The following is a 21,286-nucleotide window of genomic DNA, read 5'->3' as shown; positions in this document are numbered from 1 at the left end:
CATAGACTCAGGTGTTGGAGGAAGCGTGTCACTGTCAAGGCAGGCTTTGAGGTATCATATATGCTCAAGTCACATCCAGTGTGGCAGTCTCTCCTTCTGCTGCCTGTAGATCAAGATGTAGAACTCTCAGCTCCTTCCCTAGCACCATGTCTGTCTGTGTGCCACCATGTCCCACCATGGTGCTTGATGGTGCATTATGGTGATCATAAATGAATTACGTGGTGGCGCACGCCTTTAATCCCAGCACTCGGGAGGCAGAGGCAGGCGGATCTCTGAGTTCGAGGCCAGCCTGGTCTACAAGAGCTAGTTCCAGGACAGGCTCTAAAGCTGCAGAGAAACCCTGTCTCGAAAAACCAAAAAATAAACAAACAAATAGATAGATAGATAGATAGATAGATAGATAGATAGATAGATAGATAGATAGATAGATAGATAGATAGATGAATGAATTAAGAAACATAAAATCGGGGGAAATATCTTTTGTTAACTTTAAAATTACCTTAAATTAGAGCCAGAAGCAAACAATTAGGAACGGAACTATTAGCTGTTGTTTGCTCTCATACTGTTAGTGGTTGTCTGTCACACTGCTAACTTGTGATCTTTACAAGTGTGTCGTGATATCTAAGAACACCAATGACCGACATGCATCTCATCTTCCTCCTCTGATACGGGCTTCAAAACAGTGTAGTCTGGGATTTACGCCTGGCTCCATGTCTTAGCTGCATTTTACACATGCATTTTTAAAAGATCAGTGTTAATTATCAAAGCCTTTCATCTACATAGGTAGACACGAGTAACAATGAAGACGTTGGAAGTGCTCGGTCTTAGCTTCACACACCACACTAATTCAGCTAACATTCATTACGTAAATACCACTTCTTATACACACCTTTGATATAACCTTTCTCACGAACAGCTTGCAGTGTGGGGCGTCGGGTAAGAAACTTCTTTAAGTTTTTCTTAGTTTTCTTCTGCTCTGAAGAATCCATGCTGGATCCTTTCATTGCTTTAGGCAAACACAGATTAGGTACTTCAGGAAACTTTTCTAGTAAAAGTTTTTCCACAGATGACCCAAAACAAACTAACCCATGGTTAAATAAATAAGTAATAAATAAAATAAATATCACAGCAGAAATGGTTATTCAAACTTTAAGCAAAATTCTTATTTTTAAACACTAGAAGCGGACTACGTCTCTACTTTCTTTGGGGTAAGTCAAGATCTTAAGAAGTGATTTTACTTTTCCATCAGTGTCAGAAGGTAAATATCATTTCCTGTACCACACACACAAAATTCACAACATAACCCATAATTCCTACCCTGGTGAACTGCTATGAGTCTGAAAAGTCCACATATTTGTACCTGATGCTTTTATGATAATCTGTATTCTGACATAAGAACAGAGCACATAGAGCCTGTTCTATATTATCATCAATCCTGATTTATGAGGTATAGTAACATGAAATTCTAAATAACATGTTAAAATATAATTATGTTTGGAGAACACTAAGAGCAAAGAATACATCAATCGAGAATAAAAACTTTAAGGATGGCTTGGTGACATATGCCTGTAATCCCACTACGTGAGACTCAGAGGCAGGTCAGTCTTGGCTTCACAGGGAGCTTAAGGACAGCCTGAACCACAAAGAACCCCTTAAAAACTGTACAACTATGTTAACATTGCTGAGTGATGGTGTTGGTGTATGTTTGTGTAAAATCTTCATTATATTGTTGGAAAACAAAAGTAGAATTGACTTTCTAATCATTTAATTAGGAGGCCAGAAAATCCTTAGTTAAGCATGTGAATTTAGATAAACTGGAAAAGGTGTGGAGTCACAGTTAATGGCCAACATCAATAATATACTTCTGTGTTCAAAACTATCCATCTTAAAACTGCTGGCTTAGCTGCACTCTTGTCTGTCTGTGTGCTCTGGAGATCTGAGTACATGGCTGTGTGCATGAGCACATGACAGTGGGCTCCTGGTGCCTCTGACGTAGCAGTGGAACAATTATTCCTTGACTTTGGACTTCCAAATGCCTAAGATTCTATGCAAACAAATATATTTTTAACTTAACAAAGTCCAGCTTCCTAAGACCTCAAGAGAAGGGTACTGTATTTTCTCTTGAAGCATCCCACCTTACTATTACAGTTTCTCAGGGATGTGCACTGTGGTTAAAAACAATGAGCTGACAAGAGAGTACTTAGCCCTGACACTCTTCTCTGGAGAGACTGCATATTTACATGGGCATGTATTCAAAACCTAGGAGAGACCACTACCAAATAAGGAAACAGCTTACAGCGAAGTTTTTTAAGCTCCTTTTGGTCCTTTTCTTTCTCCTGCTTTTCTGCCCCCGGTGAATCTGGTGCCTCCTCTTCAGCTGTTTCATCGGCCTCTGCTGCCTGTTGGTGAGAGATTGTCCAAACATGTCACTTCTAATATTGCTGCAGCTGAAAAGAACAATCTTCAGAATGAGCCATAATGAACTCTTACCAATGACTTTAGGAAACAGTATATAGTACATATGGTTTAGGTATTTGATCAGTCTTTAAAAGTATGTTTCCTTTAATGACATTAACGTTCACTTCTAAAGGAGAACTACACATGTTAACTCTCAGAACGCTAGGAATAACTGCCTTATTTGACATTCACGTGTGGGTAGTATAAACAGCAGTTAGGAAGTCGGCCGATAAAAGACAAAGCTGCTACTTTCTGTACAAAAGGGTCAGACTTACACTCCTGGGCATGACATCCATGTTGCTGTGACAACAGTTTAAGAGTACGTTACTACACCATGGAAACAACACTGTAAGACAGACTTAATGTTCACAGATGTTAGTTGCTCAAAAGCACCCAGTACTCTTCTGCAGCCTCACCAAGGTAACTTGGTCAGCACAACAAAGTGGACTCAATTCCCAAAGTGAAGAACTTTGCCTAGTCCTTCTCACTGAGGTCTACTCCACTGGATGTGGTTCTTTATGACATAAGGAAGGGCTCCCTTTTCTTCTTGGATACTCAACTGCGCCACTACTGTCTGCTAAAAAGTATATTCTTCCTGACTGTCCCACAATACTATATCTGGCACTTTACTCCACCATCTGTATGTCTACCCCCACTTAAATATGAAGCTTCATAGGTCTGAAGTTCTAATATGCAATACAGCAGGTCTTTACTTCCTTCTTCAAGTAAATTTTATGGATTTTTAGCCCTTTTTATCTCTAAAGGAATTTTAGAATAAAGTTCTCAAATACAACCAGAAAAACTACTTGGAATTTTAATGGGAATCAAAATTCTCCAATCTAGAAACATGTAGTCTTTTAGACTCGGTGTCTCTTCTGAAGATCAGCATCTCCAAAGCTGGGCGTGCACTCTCAGCAGTCTCCCTGCCTTACTCCAAGTGCTGGGATTACAGAAACAAGCTGCATCTGGCTCTTTTCTATTTTCTGGTACTGTGAAAGAGTAGGTACTTTCACGTTTCACATTAAATAATATGTTCTTTCTTCTTCCCTTGCCTCATTCCCTGCTTCTGGAAACCTCAACTACAAAACAAATATATACACAGCACAGCCCTGCAGTGCCTTCCCTAGACTAGCCCTTCTTACTGTTTTTGTAGTGTGTTGCACTTCATCACTAATGCATGATACATATTACTACATGTACAGTTAGCAGAGAAAGGTGTGTCATAGTACTGCTTGCTGCCTAGTACACAAGCATGCATGAACTTATTAAATACAAGAATGCAGGTACTGTGGTTACAGCTGAAAACCTACGTGCCCACCCAAATAGATGGGAGACAGAGCTCAAGTTGCTGGATTTCAATTTTAATAGGAGATTTCTAAGAATGAACCACTGACTACCAAAAACAATTAGACTGTAGGAGTGAGCTCAGAGGAAGAGTGCTTGCCCAGCATACACAAGACCTTAGGTTAATCCACACTACCAAAAATAAGTACAGCAAACCCAGAAACAGACAAAAAAAAAGATCAATATGTTAAATTAGGAAAATTATTTAGGTTATTCTTATTTCAGTATTAAAATAAAAGTCAGTCATGGTATCAGAGATAAACAGAAAGGGATACAAGTAAAAATATTATACATTATATAATATTACATTATATATAATTCATGATTATTTGCTAGAAAAGCTCACATCTCCCTTAGTGTTATCTTTCATTTTTCAAAGCTAGATGACCCTCAATGTCAAGTAAGAGGTTAAGAATGCAAGGAACACACAGTTCTTGGCAGTCCAATGCCAATGAACACAACGAATACCTTCAGAAGAGAAGAAGCAGAAATGTAAACAAGGTGTCACTAGAAACACACTGAGGCTACTGCTACATACACTTCAAAACTTGACCTCTGGCCTCCTTCCATCAAATAGTATCCCAGCACATTCTGACGGCAAGGAAGGACTATACACTAAGCTTCATCAGTCCCTTCTTTATAATCCTAATATAAACACTGCTGCAAATCCACTGGCCACTATACACAGACTGCTAAAGTGACCTTCGCCTTTTCCACCTGGGTCAGCACATGCATACACACATGCAGTCTTTCCATCTGTAAACTAAAATTTGTATATACAATAAGCAATTAGAAAACTAGAAAAACAGCTCTGCAATTAAAGGAAATTGAGAAAGAGTCTCACAATGTAGCTCTGGCTATCCTGGAACTCTCTATATAGATCAGACTGGCCTCAAATTCAGAGGTCCATTTGCCTTTGCCTCCCAAATGCTAGGATTAAAGGCACATGCTACCACACCTGACTTTGCAATAAAAATTTTACTTAAGTCAAATACATACCTGGTTACTGATAGTACTACTAAGAACTTTAAACCAATCATTAATAACAGCATCATTATCAGACTGAATTAGCAGCTCTGTTCCTTGGCGAGTTTTCAGCTTTATAGAAAAAAGGTGAGGAAAGAACATGTCAGTGCTTTCAACACAATAAATGAAAAAACATGTACTTCAAAGCTTGCAGTCTCTAGTGCACTAGGTTCACACGGAGAGCAATAGAGGTACCAGGCAGCTAGGAATGCTAGGCTAATTATTTTATAGAGGATAAGGCTGATTTTTGCAATAAACTCTAAATAAAAATCTAGTAATTCAGAATCCCAAAGTAGTAAAGTCATTTAAAAATAAATACAAGTACCAAAGCAATGTATTTACAATTAAAACTGAATCATTTGTAAAGAAATAAAAGTCTGTGGTATTTCATATAGCTTAAGTAGTTTTTCATAGCCTGAGAATTTTCATGGTCTGGTTATGAATATAAATATAGAAAAAAAAGACTTAACTGTTAAGTTTTCAGTATTTCCTACTTAACAGATGGTGATGACTGAGTATGAGTGACAATATGACGTCCCTTTAAAACTTTTTATACCTCTATCTATTGATTTAATTCATTTATTTGTTGTGTGTGTACGTTCACATGCGTACCATGGCCTGAGTTTGGAGGGGAGAGAACACGAGTCAGTCTGTTCCCCCACCACACCAGTCACAGGGACTGAACTCAAGTTATCAGGCGTGGCGGCAAGTGCCCTACCTGCTGAGCTAGCTCATCAACCTCACACTCCTTCTGAGCAGAAATATTACTAATTGTTCAATCATGAACTGAAGCATGGATATCATTATTTTATATGAAACCCAAAACAACTTAATCTCTCTGGCCTAAGATTTTTACACTTTAATGAAAGAGTTGTCAGCTGTGAAAGCACCCTCACATGTCCTAGCTAGTAATGCGTTTGTTTTCCTAGAGAAACATTTGGCAAGCTTCCCAAAACAATTCCCAAACAATGTTCTGAGGATAATTTCCCCCATAATTTCTCAAGTAATATTTAATAAAGCTATTACTCAAAAATTAAACTTAAAATATGATGAAATAGTAAGTTGGAAAGCGCTGGATTTAAGGAGTCTAACAAGATGCTCTCCCTCAAGCATCCCCAGGAGCATGACAATTTAGAGAACACGGAAACTGTCTAAAATAGGGATAAAATACACTCTATTTCCAAAATGTATTTGACCATGGATCCTTTTCTCATTCAGAAACCAGCTACTGGAAATGCAAACCGATTCAGAAATAATATCCTTTCATGCATCTCTCTAGACAGGTGGTAAAGCCCCCCCACCTCTCCACCTCTGTGCACTGAATGTATGCTACTACAGATAGAGGAGGGGGGTTCCTAAATCAAAGTTAAAAGTTTCTTAAAAGCAAAAAAAAAGCTAATTTAATAATCTACAGTCTAATCTAGAAAAAATTATAAGTGATGTTAAAGGCAAAGCACACCAAATTAAAATTCAAGGTTTTATTTTTTTTTTAAAGTAGCATCACTGTTGTAGCATTTGTCTTGAGTCTTGGAGATAAACAGCATTTGAGAAGCAGAGATCGGTGTGGGTTGGTACCCATGACCTAACGCATGACAAAAAATCATGTAGGTTCTCCTTGGAAGACACTGCTGAAGGCAAAGTGCCTAGTCTACAGTGAAAGGCCTCAGATACAGGCACATCTTACAAATTCTCCAGCTTTCTACAGTGCAACTCCACTGCTCCCTGTCCCACGCGAACTCTTACTACTACCCAGGGCCCTGAATACTAGCTAGACTTCTGAGCCGTGTTATAACAGAACACTGCAGCTAGGCCAACTTCCAAGTCTAGGCCTCGAGAAGCCTTGCCATTTCACCCTGCTGGAACCCTGACTGCATGTGGAGCAGTCTGTGTTGGCCTTCTTAAAAAAGAGAGGTCTTAGGGAGAAGGAAGCCCCTCCATTAGCTATAGCCAATACAAGTCATGTGGAGAAATGAGATCAGCTCAAACTACCCAGTCCATCTGAGCCTCATGAGTGCTCCCAGGTGAGAGCAGAACAGCCCGGACACATCCTGGACTAACTGCAGCAAGCATGAGGGGTTCTTTTGCAAAGCTGCTGAGCTTTAGAGTTGTCTGCTACATGGTGACAAATAACTGTTCAAGACCATGAAGTGCAGTGGAAGGGTTAGAGCAACAGGGAAGAGAGACTTCATTTCTGTAGAATAGTTCTAGGGCCACAGCAACACTAAGACATGAGATCACACACACACACACACACACACACACACACAGCCTCTCCAAGAAATACCTTCCTAAAGTTATTTTCTAATATTAAAAATCACATCCTTTTGTTACTGCTAGTAAAGACAAAATTTGGGAAACAAGGCTGGTAACCCTTACTTTCTGTAACACGCAAATGAAGTTAATCCCCTTACAATATTATAGTACAGATGACTCAGTCACAAATTTTGCCTCAATTTGTCACAACGAAAGACTAAAACAAAACATACATACTAAAGCCAAGAATGAGTTATTTAGTAAACAATGTATTACCTCAAATACATTCTTCTTGCTGGATTTGTCCTTTGATGCCATCTCTATTGTTGCCCCCTTTAGGTCCACTGTGAATTCTGGTTTGGACTGATTACTCCCAAACTTTATTTTAGAAAAAAGGAAAAATGATTATGTGATATACATGTATATTCAAAAAGACTAACGTATATAATCCAGATTATCTTTATTTTTTACATCTTATTGAGTTCTATTTTTCTCTGCGTCCCTCCCTCCCCCCTTCCCTTCTACCCTCTCCCATGATCCCATGCTCCCAAATTACTCAGAAGATCTTATCTTTTTCTACTTCCCATGTAGATTAGACCCACGTATGTCTCTCGTAAGAGTCCTCTTTGCTGTCTAGGTTATCTGGGATTGTAGGCTGGGTTTTCTTTATGTCTAAAAACCACTTATGAGTGAATACATATATTTGTCTTTCTGGGTCTGGGTTACCTCATTCAATATGATTTTTTTTCTAGATCCATCAATTTGCCCACAAATTTCAAGATGTCATTATTTTTTCTGCTCCATTGTGTAAATGTAACACATTTTTCTTATTCATTCTTTGATCGAGGGGCATTTAGGTTGTTTCTAGGTAATGGTTATGACAAATAATGCTGCTATGAACATAGTTGAGCACCTGTCCTTGTGGTATAATTGAGCATCCTTTGGGTATATACCCAAAAGTGGTATTGCTGGGTCTTGAGGTAGGCTGTTTTCTAATTTTCTGAGAAATTGCCATACTGACATCCAAAAGGGCTGTACCAGCTTGCATTCCCACCAGCAATGCAGAGGTGTTTCCTTTTCCCCACAACCTCTCCAGCATAAGCTGTCATCAGCGTTTTTGATCTTGGCCATTCTTACAGGTGTAAGATGGAATCTCAGAGTTGTTTTGATTTGCATTTCTCTGATGGTTAAGGATGTTGAGCATTTCCTTAAGTGTCTTTCAGTCATTTTAGGTTCATCTGTTGAGTGTTCTCTGTTTAGGTCTGTACCCCAGTTTCTGATTAGATTATTTGTTCTTTTGAAGACCAATTTCTTGAATTCTTTGTATATTTTGGAGATCAGCCCTCTGTCCAGTGTGGGGTTGGTAAAGATCTTTTCCCATTCCATAGCCTGCCGTTTTGTCTTGTTGACTGGGACCCTTGATTTACAGAAGTTTCTCAGTTTCAGGAGGTCTCATTTATTAATTGTTTCTCTTAGTGTCTGTGCTACTAAGGTTATATTTAGGAAGTGGTCTCCTGTGCCAATGCCTTCAAGTGTACTTCCCACTTCAAGTGTATTTCCCATTTTCTCTTCTATGAGGTTCAGTGTGGTTGGCTGTATGTTGAGGTCTTTGATCCATTTGGACTTGAGTTTTGTGCATGGAAATAGATATGGATCTGTTTTCATTCTTCTACATGTTGATATCAAGTTATGTCAACACCATTTGTTAAACAGGCTTTCTTTTTTCTATTTTATATATATATTTTTTTTTGGTTCTTTGTCAAAAATCAGGAGTTTGTAGGTACGTGGATTGATGTCTGGATCTTTGATTAGGTTCTACTGGTTCTCCTGTCTGTCTTCAGCACTGTAGCTCTCTCTGTAGTAGAGTTTGAAGTCAGGGATTGTGATGCCTCCAGAAGTTCCTGTATTGTACAGAACTGTTTGGGCTATCCTGGGTTCTTGCTTTTCCATATAAAGTTGAGTATTATTCTTTGGAGGTCTGTGAAGAATTATGCTGGGATTTTGATGAGCTCTGCATTGAATCTGTAGATTGCTTTAGGTAAGATTGCCTTTTTTACTATGTTAATTCAACCTACCCAAGAGCATGGGAAATCTCATTTTTCTGGTGTCTTTTTCAATTTTTTTCTTCAAAGACTTAAAGTTCTTATCATACAGGTCTTCCACTTGTTTGGTTAGAGTTACTCTGAGGTATTTTATGTTATTTGTTGCTATTGTGAAGGGTAATGTTTCTCTGATTTCTTTCTGAGCCCACCTGTGTAAAGGAGGGCTACTGTTTTTTTCAAGTTAATCTTGTATCTTGCTACATTACTGAAGGTTAAACAGAGTATCTTAAATCCTTCTCTTTTCAGATTTTAAAATTTTAAGTATATCTAAATCTGGTGAGCCTTCAAACTGATAGGCACTCAGCTCCAATCTATGATCATGATAACCGATAGAGAAGGAAACTGGGTAAAGCTATTATCTGTAAACAGGCAGACACAGGTACATTGCAGTTTCACAGTTCTATTTCTTGAAATGTATGCTAGACCACTGGTAGCCATACAAAAGATTATGTTCTAAGACAATACCAGACTCTCACACATGTAACTCACAAGCAGATGCCAAACACATTTTCTAAGAAACAGCCTCTGATCCTGCTCTGTGCTTTCAAGACTCACTTCTTTATCAACTACTTATGTTGCCAATAACTAATGACTTTCAAAAATATGAAAGCATAAGCCACATCATTTATTCAATCTTTACTAGAAATTGTAAGTCAGATGCTAAAAAGCCTCTAGCAACATGGTGAGAGCTGTGAGATGAACAGGAAAATAGGTAGCATGGGCAGTAAAGGGAAAAAACTTAGCTATTTATTACGTTTTGTTAACTACACAAGAAAGGGATTAATAAAAAATTAACAAAAAGAAAATAGCACTAAGTACATACTTATTTTGTTGGCATGGCTCTGATAACTTAAAATTCCTACTCAGTCTACTATGTAAGAATAGAAAAGGAGTATTCCTATGGTACTGCAATGGTTTAGTATGCTAAACCTTTAAGAGCTATCATCTACAAGTAATAAAGCTTACAGATATATCCTGAATATAAGAAGCTTCATTTGCTAAAATGTTGCCATGTCAGTTTATACTGGCTTCTGGAATCACACCCACACCACTGTGGCAGACAGCCTACTACTGTAACAGCGGCACTTCACTTAGCAGCTTTCTAGTTAAGAAATGACCAGACTTCAACTATTACATTTTTCTTCTGTCTTTCAGTAAGTAATATGGACTTACATAATGTGCTTGTTATAACAAAACAAGAAATAGGGGTTAAATTGAATCTATTACTGAGATTATAAAAACAAAAATAAGGCTAACATTTATTTTTAACATTTCTACCTTTGTGGTGACCACAAAACCACAACAGACACAGAAACCTTCTACACAGAATTGAGCTTGAATATAGTTAGTAAAACAAAACCAGTTATTAATTAGTTGCTAGTATGTTTTGTAGAATTAGGATGGTCTAAGATCACATATAAACAACTAGTTAAACATAAACAGTGAGTGAAAATGATAGAAAAATGGAATCTGTATGTTTGGCAACATATTTTTCTCATTATTTTTCAAAACAAATTACCACTTTACTCCTTGTCAATGTATTTAGGGCACCAAAAACAAACAACAAAACCCCAACAAGTATAAGGGGTGCAACTAGAACAGAGTGATATATGAAACAAGATCAGACTATATATACACTGATGATGGACAGGTCTTTTCCAAGAAGAAAGCAAGAACTCATAGACTGAACCCTGTGATAGGGCAGGGAAAGAAAATTATTTCATAACAACACACAACAGTGTAATGGCACACACAAGAAAGAGCACAATGGAACCAGGCAGCATCAAGAATATAATTCTTACAAGCAAATGCCATACTAGCATAGCAAACTCCCAAATATGTTTGCCAAAGACCTAGAACTCCTAGAGTATTTTGTAATTACAGAAATATTTATTTTTAAGATGGATGGTTTAAATAACTTATTAGCAGGTATGTCTTAGCTAACAGAAAATACTCACATCTGGCTCTTGGCCACCTTGCCCAGCCTCTCTGCTCAAAAACTCCTGGCCTTCCTCCTGAGGACTACTTGCCAAAGTCCTGTGGCCCCTTCCAAGTCAGCTCCCACATGTGGTCTTATGTAGCTTACCTTCCCCTTTCTCTAGAATACCAGGACAAAAGTGACCTTTGTCCAACGCGGGACATCTGACAATGTCAAGTCCTAAATAGTGAGAGGTGGAGGTGCCAGTCATCTGCTAAACACCTTAGTTCACAGGACAGTCACTCATGACAGAAATACATGTCCTAAAACATCTATTTTGGGGGACTTTAAAAGTACAAAAGAATGGTTCATGGGCTAGTGAGATGGCTCACTGAATAAAGGTGCTTGCTGTGTAGGCCTGACAACCTGAGTTCAGTCCCTAGAACTGACAGGGCTGAAAGACACTTCTGAAAGCTGTCCTCTGCCCTCCATGTGCACCCACACTGACAGTCAGCCTTCCTCCCCTCAACTCCCCCACCCCACACAGAGATAAAAAATGATTTTTAAAATAATGATTCAGTAACTACAGATATCTGTGGGGTCTATTATTTGTGGGTATGTGTGCAAATTTCTCAGTTGCAGGTGAAATGCATGTATTTCATTTACTCAACTAACTCTTCTTTGAAAAAATGTAAGAGTATGATGATTTAAAAAGAAGAAATGTAAAGCATGTGGGTGAGCATGAGTCTGGATGGTGTACGGGTTGAGAGCCTGCTGTTTCTTCCAGTGACCTCTGGTGATTCTAGAGTGTTTATAACCTTTAAAGACCTATACTTCGCTTACAATGTAACTCCTTTACATACTCCTCAAACCCAACTATAAACAGCACAGGGAAATGAGGATGGCTCTGACAGAGCTCAGCTCCAGCACACCACCGGCTCAGAGTCAGAGAAGCTCTTTTTAGCACATCTGTCTCTGTCTTTCTGGCCCTTTCTAGTCTCAGAATCTCATCTCAGGTAGAAGCGACTCCACTGCAGATAGGGACACATTTTACCCAGGACTCCACTGCAGATAGGGACACATTTTACGCAGGACTCCACTGCAGATAGGGACACACTTTACCCAGGAGACTCCATTGCAGATAGGGACACATTTTACCCATGCTTGTTCTACTTGCTGACTGAATGGAAGAAATAAAACTAGAATTCTTTCAAATCATGTCCAGTAATCCTAAGAGGTATCTTGCATATCCTGCCAAACCTTGCTATTTATGAAGTTTCTGCAAAATACATTATACAGACTCATATACTTCTTATTTAAATATGATTATTTGTATTGACTGAACCACTTAACTTTGTTTTTATTCTCTTAGTATGTGAATTGTACTATCTAACCATAACATTAGTAAAACTTCATTTACGATAAATAAATCACTTCAATGAAAATCTCATTAATTACCCTACAATTTCAAGCCTGGTAGCCCAGTGAATTCTGAGCTGTATCACAACTGCAGCACAGTAGTCAGTCGGGTGACAAAAAGGCTTCCCACATCTGCATCTGTCAGTATCAACACATTAATAATGAATTCTAAATTGTGCAAAAGTGTTATGCAGCAAAACTTCAAACAAAATACAAGTATCTCATGAATGATTGTGTGCTGTTGTGCTCACATGACATCTGCCAATTTCTAAAGTTGTTTACATTTTTAAAAAATCACATACAGGGCTGATAACATGGCTAAGTAGGATTGCAGCACAAGCCTGGTAACTACATGGTTCTTCTTAATCTGTGTCTGTCTCTCGCTCTCTCTTTCAAATTAAAAAAAAAAAATAAAGACTTTAATCTTAATACAACCACACCTACCTAGATGACCTCCATCACCACACTGGTCTGTCTACTTGTATCTTATCTACCACAGCCTTCAATAGGTAAGCCTCATTAGCTATCAAATCAATGAATGCTGGGCAGCTTGTTTCAGGTACTGGGTTTTTAGTTATTAATCTTAACTGCTTCTCCATTTCTTTTTGTTCATTCATTTTCTTCAGTCAGTTTCTAATAAGAGTTGAACCCCAAGTACAAACACAGTTCTTCAGAAATGCCTCAACACAAAGACCACATACTTTACTTCAGTGGGAAAAGGAGGAAGACATATCCCAATCTACTTCAGGAAAGACAGGTCAAACCAACATTTCCATCTTTGGATATGAATGTGTTTTCTAAGTCATTTTCCACTATATCCGCTGAACAGAGAACAAATTCAAGGATTAGTGAGGCACAAAAAGAAGAAATATTCTAGAACGCTCACATTCATGCAAAGCTGATTTGGATTTTTAGAGTGCATTATCAGAGTGCTCAGGCTTGTAGCTTGGCAGGTTCAGCACAGTCTAAACGGCTGCGTCACAAAGGCAGAAAACAAAAGGGTGACCCTCTACTATTTGAAAAAGAAATCAGTATTTGTAAGAAAATGCTGGTTAGTGTCAGATAAAAACAGACCAGATACATTTAGGGTAATTTCATTTTTAAACTTTATTTGAATACTGATACTTTAATTGCAATTACTGAGAGTTCTAGAAATACCCAGAGTATGAACACTGAAGCCAATTTCAATATTCTAAAACCCAGATTTGTCACTTAGTATTTGTAAAGTCTTAAAGTTATTTGAATGTTTGGTACCTTGATTTTTCACCTGTGATGGGAAAAAGAGGAAAAGCAAAGTGGATGTTGTGGAATAGCGGGAGAAGATGCACATAAGCCTTTGCATTTAGAACAGCTGACACATGCCAGCATTCAACATCAGCAATTTATGCCTTGTATGTAACTTTTTTTTTAAATATTTATTTATTTATTATGTATACAATATTCTGTCTGTGCGTGTGCCTGCAGGCCAGAAGAGGGCACCAGACCCCATTACAGATGGTTGTGAGCCACCATGTGGTTGCTGGGAATTGAACTCAGGACCTTTGGAAGAGCAGGCAGCACTCTTAACCACTGAGCCATCTCTCCAGCCCCCCTTGTATGTAACTTAATAACAATAGCAATAAAATTCTAAAATAAAGAAAAGAAAAACCCCATTTCTTTGTCTCCTAAAAGCTACCTGACATTACACAGACATGGACATGAGTCGACCCTAGTTAGAAAGGGTCAGACAAGCAAAGCTGGGCCCAGCATATGACTACCCATTTTCAAAATAAATACCTGAAATAATAATTTTAAACACAAAAAAGCTTTTACATCCTAAAAAGGAAGTCAATATTCTGCAATGCTGAAGTTGAGAGCTGGTGGTTCAAAGGATAAAGCCAACTGCTGATTTTAACACAGCCAACTAGACTTTTCTGTCTCCTGTGGGTCAGAAGGCATCTTCAGGACAATGTTTTTTATTTTTATATGCACATGTGATTTACTTTAAGGACTTTGGAAATTTAGAGCCTTGACATTCAGCCTAAACACTCACATAATTTAAGTGTTTAACATGTCCACAGAGGAGAAATACTTACCCAGCTTGTACTACTTCCTTGAGTTTTGGTAAAAAGTAAAGATGAACCCTGCAACACTGCCCAAGAAGACAACCAGTTCTTTCTGCAATGATACAGATGAAAAGCAACACTGTCAACTAAACATTAGAAACCAAGACCACAATTTCGTGATTAGCACTTACACTATTTATACTAGATACATGATTCTAATGGCACCCACAGTCATTTTAGGGCCTCAATCTGACATACAGCCCCCCCCCCCAATAAATGAGGTTAGTCAGAAATGTAAGTAATCAAAATAACTATAACCAGAATACCCAATTGTTTTCACATAGAACTCATCTAGCACAATGTGGTTAAGAAGAATGTTTTAAAGTCATATGGATAAAACATACTCAAAACAACAGGCAGTATACAAAATATTTTAAAAGTATATAATTACTGATTCCTCACTAATATGAGATTTTTAAAAATTACTAAATTACAAAGTCAACATATATATGTCAAAACTGAGTATAAAAGTATATGAAGGAGGGGCTGGAGAGATGGCTCATCAGGTAAATACACCTGCTAGGCTTGATGACCTGAGTTCAATCCCCTGGACTCACATACTATAAAGAGAAAATCCCCACAATTCTCTAACCTCCATGTGCACAGTCAAAATGTATAAAGCAGTGGTTCTCAACCTAGGGGTCACAACCTTTTGGTGTTTCAACAACCCTCTCACAAAGGTTGCTTATGACCACAGGAAAACACAGATATTTCTATTACAATAGTTAACAGTAGCAAAATTTCTGTTAATGAAGTGGCAACAAGAATATTTTTATGGCTGGGGGGGATCACCATAACATAAGGACTTGTATTAAGGGGCTACAGCATTAGGAAAGTTGAGAAACACTGGTGTAAAGGAAAAAGTTCCCATTTCTCTTCCAATCCACATTCCAAAGGCAACCAGTATTAGGTGTGTTGTGTATACAGGTCTTCTTTTTTAAGTGTTATATATATTATTGTGTGTACTTGTCCATGTGGAGGTTAGAGGGTATCTCTGGAATTGGTTCTCTGCTTCCATCTTCATGCAGGTCCTAGGAATCCAACTGAAGTTGACAGGCTTGGGAAGCAAGCACCTACACCTGCTGAGTCATCTAGCTAGCCCTGTATATGGGTCTTTTAAACACACTGTCCACTGGAAGCTGAAGAGATGGCATTTTTTTGCTCTTGCAGAGGACCTAGGTTCAATTTGCAGCAACCACATGGTGGTTACCATCTGTAACACCAGTTTCAGAGGACTCAGAATTGTCTTCTGACATCCCTGGAAACCAGCATGCACACAGTGCACAAATATACATGCAGACAAAATGCTCCTATATATAAAATAAAATAAAAAAATTTAAAAGAAACTAACCATGGATTCACGATCCTATCTCCAGATACACATGTTAAGTTCACAATAAACATGAGTAATACTATCAATGTTCCTACTAATAACCTTAAAGGTGACTGGTGTTATACTCTGGTCAGAATTAAGTCAACTTCCCTGCTTTGTTATCTTAAATTTTCCATAAAAGAGTTTTTGCTTACATGTTTTTCCCATTGGAGTGAGCCTTACATTATTTGAGATTTTTCTATCTATTTGAAGCCTAGAAAATTTCTTTTTAGCAAACACAGATTAGTATTTGCAAATAAAAGATATAATTATAAGAGAATTCAGTTCCTGGGGGGTAAAAGCAATGTTGACTCCACAGGCTATAAAGAAGTATGACTTTCCTCTCAGTTACACACAGTCCGTTCTATGGGAACTCTAGGAGAATTCATGTTTGATTACTTTTTCAGAATGTAGAATTCACTATTTATTAATGAGATGTATTTTATTACTTCTTATACATACTTGAACTTCATAGATGAAGGAAAGTGAAGTAAAATCACTACTGAGTTTTTACTTTTCCATTTCCTGTAGCTTATGCACAACTTCCCCCCCCCCCAATAAAGTGTAATTAAGTCCAGGTCATATGTGTCCCAGTGCTGGATAAACCCAACACAGAGTCAAGGATGACCTTGAACTTCTTTCTGAAGTTCCCACTTCCACCTGCATGCTGGGAATCAAACCCAGGTCTCTGGGTATGTCCAATAAGCACTACAGCAACTAAGCTACATCCCTAGCCCATCAATGGCTATTACTCATGAAGCAATGAACCATGAACTGATTCACCAAGTTGTTATTTTATGCACACAGGTATGCATGTGCATATGTAAGTACAGCATATGTGCATGTGTGTAAGTGCATGAGCTGCACACACCATGGACTAGAAGAGAGCACCGTCACTCTATCATCTCTCACACTCAGCTTTATGTCTCTGGGGAAAGGTCTCTTCCTAAACCTCTTGTTTGGAGCTAGGCTGGCAGCCAGCAAACCCTAGTGATCCTCCTGTCTCTGCCCCTATCGCATGGAGGTTACAGGTATGATGAGACTATACTTGACTTGTTACAGGGGTGCTAGGATTCAAACTCAGGTCCTCATGGTTGTGCAAGAAACAATCTGGCCCGCTGAGCCATCTTTCTATCTCCTTGCTTTGCCATTTTATAGTACCTGTATTTGTAATACATCAAATGCTTTCCCCCCCTTTTTTTACTAGGTTCCTAGTCCTACTTTTTTTTTTTTAAAAAAAACACTTTAACATCCCTGTTCATAGTTCTAAATCACTTTAGGCTGTTTTTAAACACAGTCCTTTGTTTCAATTTCAGTACCCACTGTTTCAGCAAATCTAAACAGTCTATGTGCATGTTAGACATAATGCAGATTCTAACACTGTCTATTAAAATTTATTTTTGATTTCATTTTGTGTGGAACTCTTTTTAGGGTGACTTTCATTTATTTGTGAACCTGTTTCATATTGGTGCTTCTGCTTCTTTGCAGGTCATCTACGACCCTCCCTCTCTACTATGAAAGATCCATTTCTGCCTTCCCAGCTTTAGCTGTAAAAGGGAGAATTGTTTTCCTTTCTTTAAAAAAAATGGTGCCGGGCGGCGGTGGCGCACGCCTTTAATCCCAGCACTCGGGAGGCAGAGGCAGGCGGATCTCTGTGAGTTCGAGGCCAGCCTGGTCTACAAGAGCTAGCTCCAGGATAGGCTCTAAAAATGCTGCAGAGAAACCCTGTCTCGAAAAACCAAAAAAAAAAAAAAAAAAAAAAAAGGTGATGGCACACACCTTTAATCCCAGCACTCGGGAGGCAGAGGCAGGTGGATCTCTGAGTTCAAGGCAGCCTGATCTATAGAGCAAGTTATAGGACAGGAAAGAAAGAAAGAGGGACGGAAGGAGGGAGGGAGGGAGGAAACACGCTGTGTGTATGTGTGTATATGGTATCTTATTCAAGTGTACGAGTGCACATGCAGAGTCGTGAGACAGGCAAACAGAACACATGTTGGCCATGCTGGTTGGCTGATGAGCGAGACCTTAGAATCTGCCTATTTCCTTCCCCCACTAATGCTGGAGGAGATAGGCACATGCAGCCCCGCCTGGGTTTTTTGTTTTGTTTTGTTTTTTCAAGACAGGGTTTCTTTGTGTAGTCCAGGCTGTACTGAAACTCGCTCTGTAGACCAGGCTGGCCTCGAACTCACAGATATCCACCAGCCTCTGTCTCCTGAGTGCTGGGATTAAAGGCATGTGCTACCACAGTCACCACCACCCAGTCCCACCTAGTCTTTTTATATGGTTGGTGGGTATTTGAACTCGGGCCTCCATATTTGCAAAGCAAGCACTACTGCCCACCAAACCATTTATACACTTTCAAAATTATCTATGAAAAACACTAAATGTGATATTGTGTATAGCAGCAAAAATTGTAAGCACCCTAAATACCTGCCAACAGCAGGCCTGGTCTCATTCTTGAAAATAAGTAATGATTGACTTGCTAGTGACTGACTGCACTGCAGCAGCACACGCCGTGCCGGCTCTGATGCAATGAAGTAGAACTCTCTCCAAGATAAATATAAAACGGAGCACGTTTAATAATGGCATCTACGTACACACAAACATCTATATGTACATCCTCTCTGGAAGAAAGCTCTACTGCTCAGGGGACCTGAGAGGGAACACAGCTGGTGAAGAGTTTTCCTACAGTAGTCAGCGTATCTTCGTTTTTACTATGTACCACCACTAATGACTTGCCGAAAGAAAAATATCTCAAAAGAAAGCAAATGTTTCTTCAGGACACTCTTGTTTCTAAATATTACTTTTTAAAGATGTTAACAAAGAAAATATTTTATGGAAAACAAAGCAGAAAATACATGATTGAAAATTATTCTAAATCGTTTATCAGTTCTAATGAAATAAGTTTTCATTTACTTCAATCAGATAAACATGTAAGAATATTAAAGATTTCATACTTACCGAACCTTTTTTCCATTTTCAGTAATTTTTGTTACATTTAACAATCCATATTTCTCCTGACCCTATGAACAAAATGATACTTTTAGTGTAGCATTCATATAGACAATAATGTTCAAATTGTAATAATCAATAGAATCCAAATGGTCTTGCAGTTCCAACCTTAAAAGAGCAGTCATTTTATAACACACTTATTATTAAAGTGCTTTAATCATCTTCACATTTTTATCACATTATTTTCAGTAATTTATAATTAAGGACTATTTATTTATTTACTTTGACAAAGGGCTCCTGCCGCCCATGCTGGCCTGGAACTTGCTATAAACCCAAGCCTAGCCTTGAATACCTGCCCTCCTTCCTCTACCATTCATGGACATGCCCAACCATATCTGATGAAACATATTTTTCTCCTAAGTCATAGCAGCCATCAGATACTTCGTTAGCAATTAAGAGTTTCACAAATAATCAACAGAAAAAAGCTTACATCTTCCTGTTCAAAGAATGTGATGTGATGTTATGATAAACAGTACAAAATTAACATAGTAAAATAATGTACTAATCTTGTTAGAACATAATAGTGACTAGGCAGAACAAATGAAGTGACTGGAAAATTACTCAAAAGAATCTAGTGTGCTACACAGATTTTAATGTGATACAAAGAAACGCCAATATGCGCTTCATTAACCATGTTACCATGTGGTCTGGACACTGGAAACACTTATGTTTAAAAAGAAAGAGTGACACAAAGTTTATCACTAACCATCGCTAGTCGATGTTACCTTAAAAGTCTTGCAGATAAAAATGAAGTAATACTTTCTCACCATATTAGTTTCCTACATGAATGGGATTAATCTTATTGAGTTGGTGGCTGTTATAATTATCAATATTCCAAATAATATGCACGAGACAATAAGCAATTATAACTCAACTGAAACACATATACAAAGAAATTAAGAATTTCTTTTTTTAAAAAAATAGTTGTTTTACTTCTAATTCTGCATATTCATGTGTATCTGTTTGTGGGTATGTACATACACAAGTGCAAGTATCATAGGCCCTGTGAGTGCCTGGTATGAGTTCTGGGAACCAAACTAAGGTCCTCTGCAAGAGCAGCAAGCAATCCTAACAACTGAACCATCTCTCCAGACCCAAAATTTATTTCTATTCAACTGATTCCTCGGAAAATTCTCTCTAGGTACTTGAATAAGAAAAAAAAAAATCAAACTTTTTTGTATGGTAAATAAACAAAATATTGAGTATCTTCTTAATGTTTACAAGATAATGTTTGAAACTTTACTTGCATCTCTAGCTGAAAAATTGTTAGCTCCTATTTTTGGTATATTGAAAACTTGGAAATAAAGCATTCATAATTTTACTGCAATCATTTTTAAAAGAATATTTCTGTTTGATCTCAGATATGAAAATTGGTAAGAATCCTCTTGCCTTTCAACAAAAATGTCAACGGCACAATTTTAAGTATGCACAAGATAAATTGCATAAATGCAATTTTAAGCATGTGTAAGATATTACAGAAGAGCCTTCTGCGTTTATTGTCCTTTCATCAGATACAGGGAGAAATTTTCCAAAGAAAGAGAATGGCATTAATCCCTCTGAATGGGCCACTTTAATGTAGACTGACGGGAGTGAGACGCTGTGGTATTTTTTTAAAGTCACAGCTGGAAAGCTCAAAAGCAGAGGCAGCAGCAGGACAGAGACACAGGTATCAAAACAAAGAGGAAAAGTGAATGAACAGCAGGAGAGACTGACAGTGTATGTGCAGGAATGATAAAAAACAAAACTCAGGGATTCTTACCAGAGTCAACAGGTGGATGAAACTGACTAGAAACAAACAAACCAGCAAAAAGCTGCATTTGTTCAGGCACTGTTCAAAAGGAGTGAGAGCTTTCACCCAATTTCCACAGGGAGTAAGACAAAGTCCTGATGCTCTAATTAGTAAACTCTCTCATTTGAATATAAAAGAACAAAACTTGCTACATCCAAATGTATAGAAAGTACCCCAAACCAATCATCACACAATGTGTTAAGTGCTATGAGAAATGAACACCTAGCTCAACCTGGACAAAAAAAAATTCACCCTGGATGAGAAAGAACAGAATCAGAATGGCTTCCTAAAGGAGCTGACCCCTGGACTAGATGGAAACAGGAGGGAGGGAGGGAGGGAGGGAGGGAGAGAGAGAGGGAGAGAGACACAGAGAGAGACAGAGAGAAACAGAGAGAGACAGAGAGAGCACATCCCAGAGTCCTCTAATTATATAACAAGGTAGACAAACGGATTGGCACACAGGGGAAATGGAGGATACTAGGGGAAGTG

At 38.3% G+C, this 21,286-nt stretch overlaps 1 protein-coding gene across 6 annotated transcripts in view; it reads right to left on the bottom strand.

Moving 5' to 3' along the window:
* The window catches only part of Arhgap12 (Rho GTPase activating protein 12), a 96,782-nt gene that overhangs the window by 5,483 nt on the left and 70,013 nt on the right, over positions 1 to 21,286 (bottom strand). For all 6 annotated transcript variants that reach the window (XM_038332700.1, XM_038332698.1, XM_038332702.1 and 3 more), the window contains 6 exons: positions 18,958 to 19,019; positions 14,595 to 14,676; positions 7,357 to 7,458; positions 4,801 to 4,899; positions 2,297 to 2,399; positions 890 to 1,006 (listed from right to left, as the gene is read on the bottom strand). In XM_038332700.1, the coding sequence (XP_038188628.1) occupies positions 890 to 1,006; positions 2,297 to 2,399; positions 4,801 to 4,899; positions 7,357 to 7,458; positions 14,595 to 14,676; positions 18,958 to 19,019 (565 nt within the window). The remainder of the gene's footprint in view (positions 1 to 889; positions 1,007 to 2,296; positions 2,400 to 4,800; positions 4,900 to 7,356; positions 7,459 to 14,594; positions 14,677 to 18,957; positions 19,020 to 21,286) is intronic.

The sequence above is a fragment of the Arvicola amphibius genome, chromosome 6 (genome assembly GCF_903992535.2).
Source record: "Arvicola amphibius chromosome 6, mArvAmp1.2, whole genome shotgun sequence".
Taxonomy (NCBI): domain Eukaryota; kingdom Metazoa; phylum Chordata; class Mammalia; order Rodentia; family Cricetidae; genus Arvicola; species Arvicola amphibius.
Note: the sequence above shows the minus strand (reverse complement) of the source record. Positions and strands in the feature narration are given on the sequence as shown.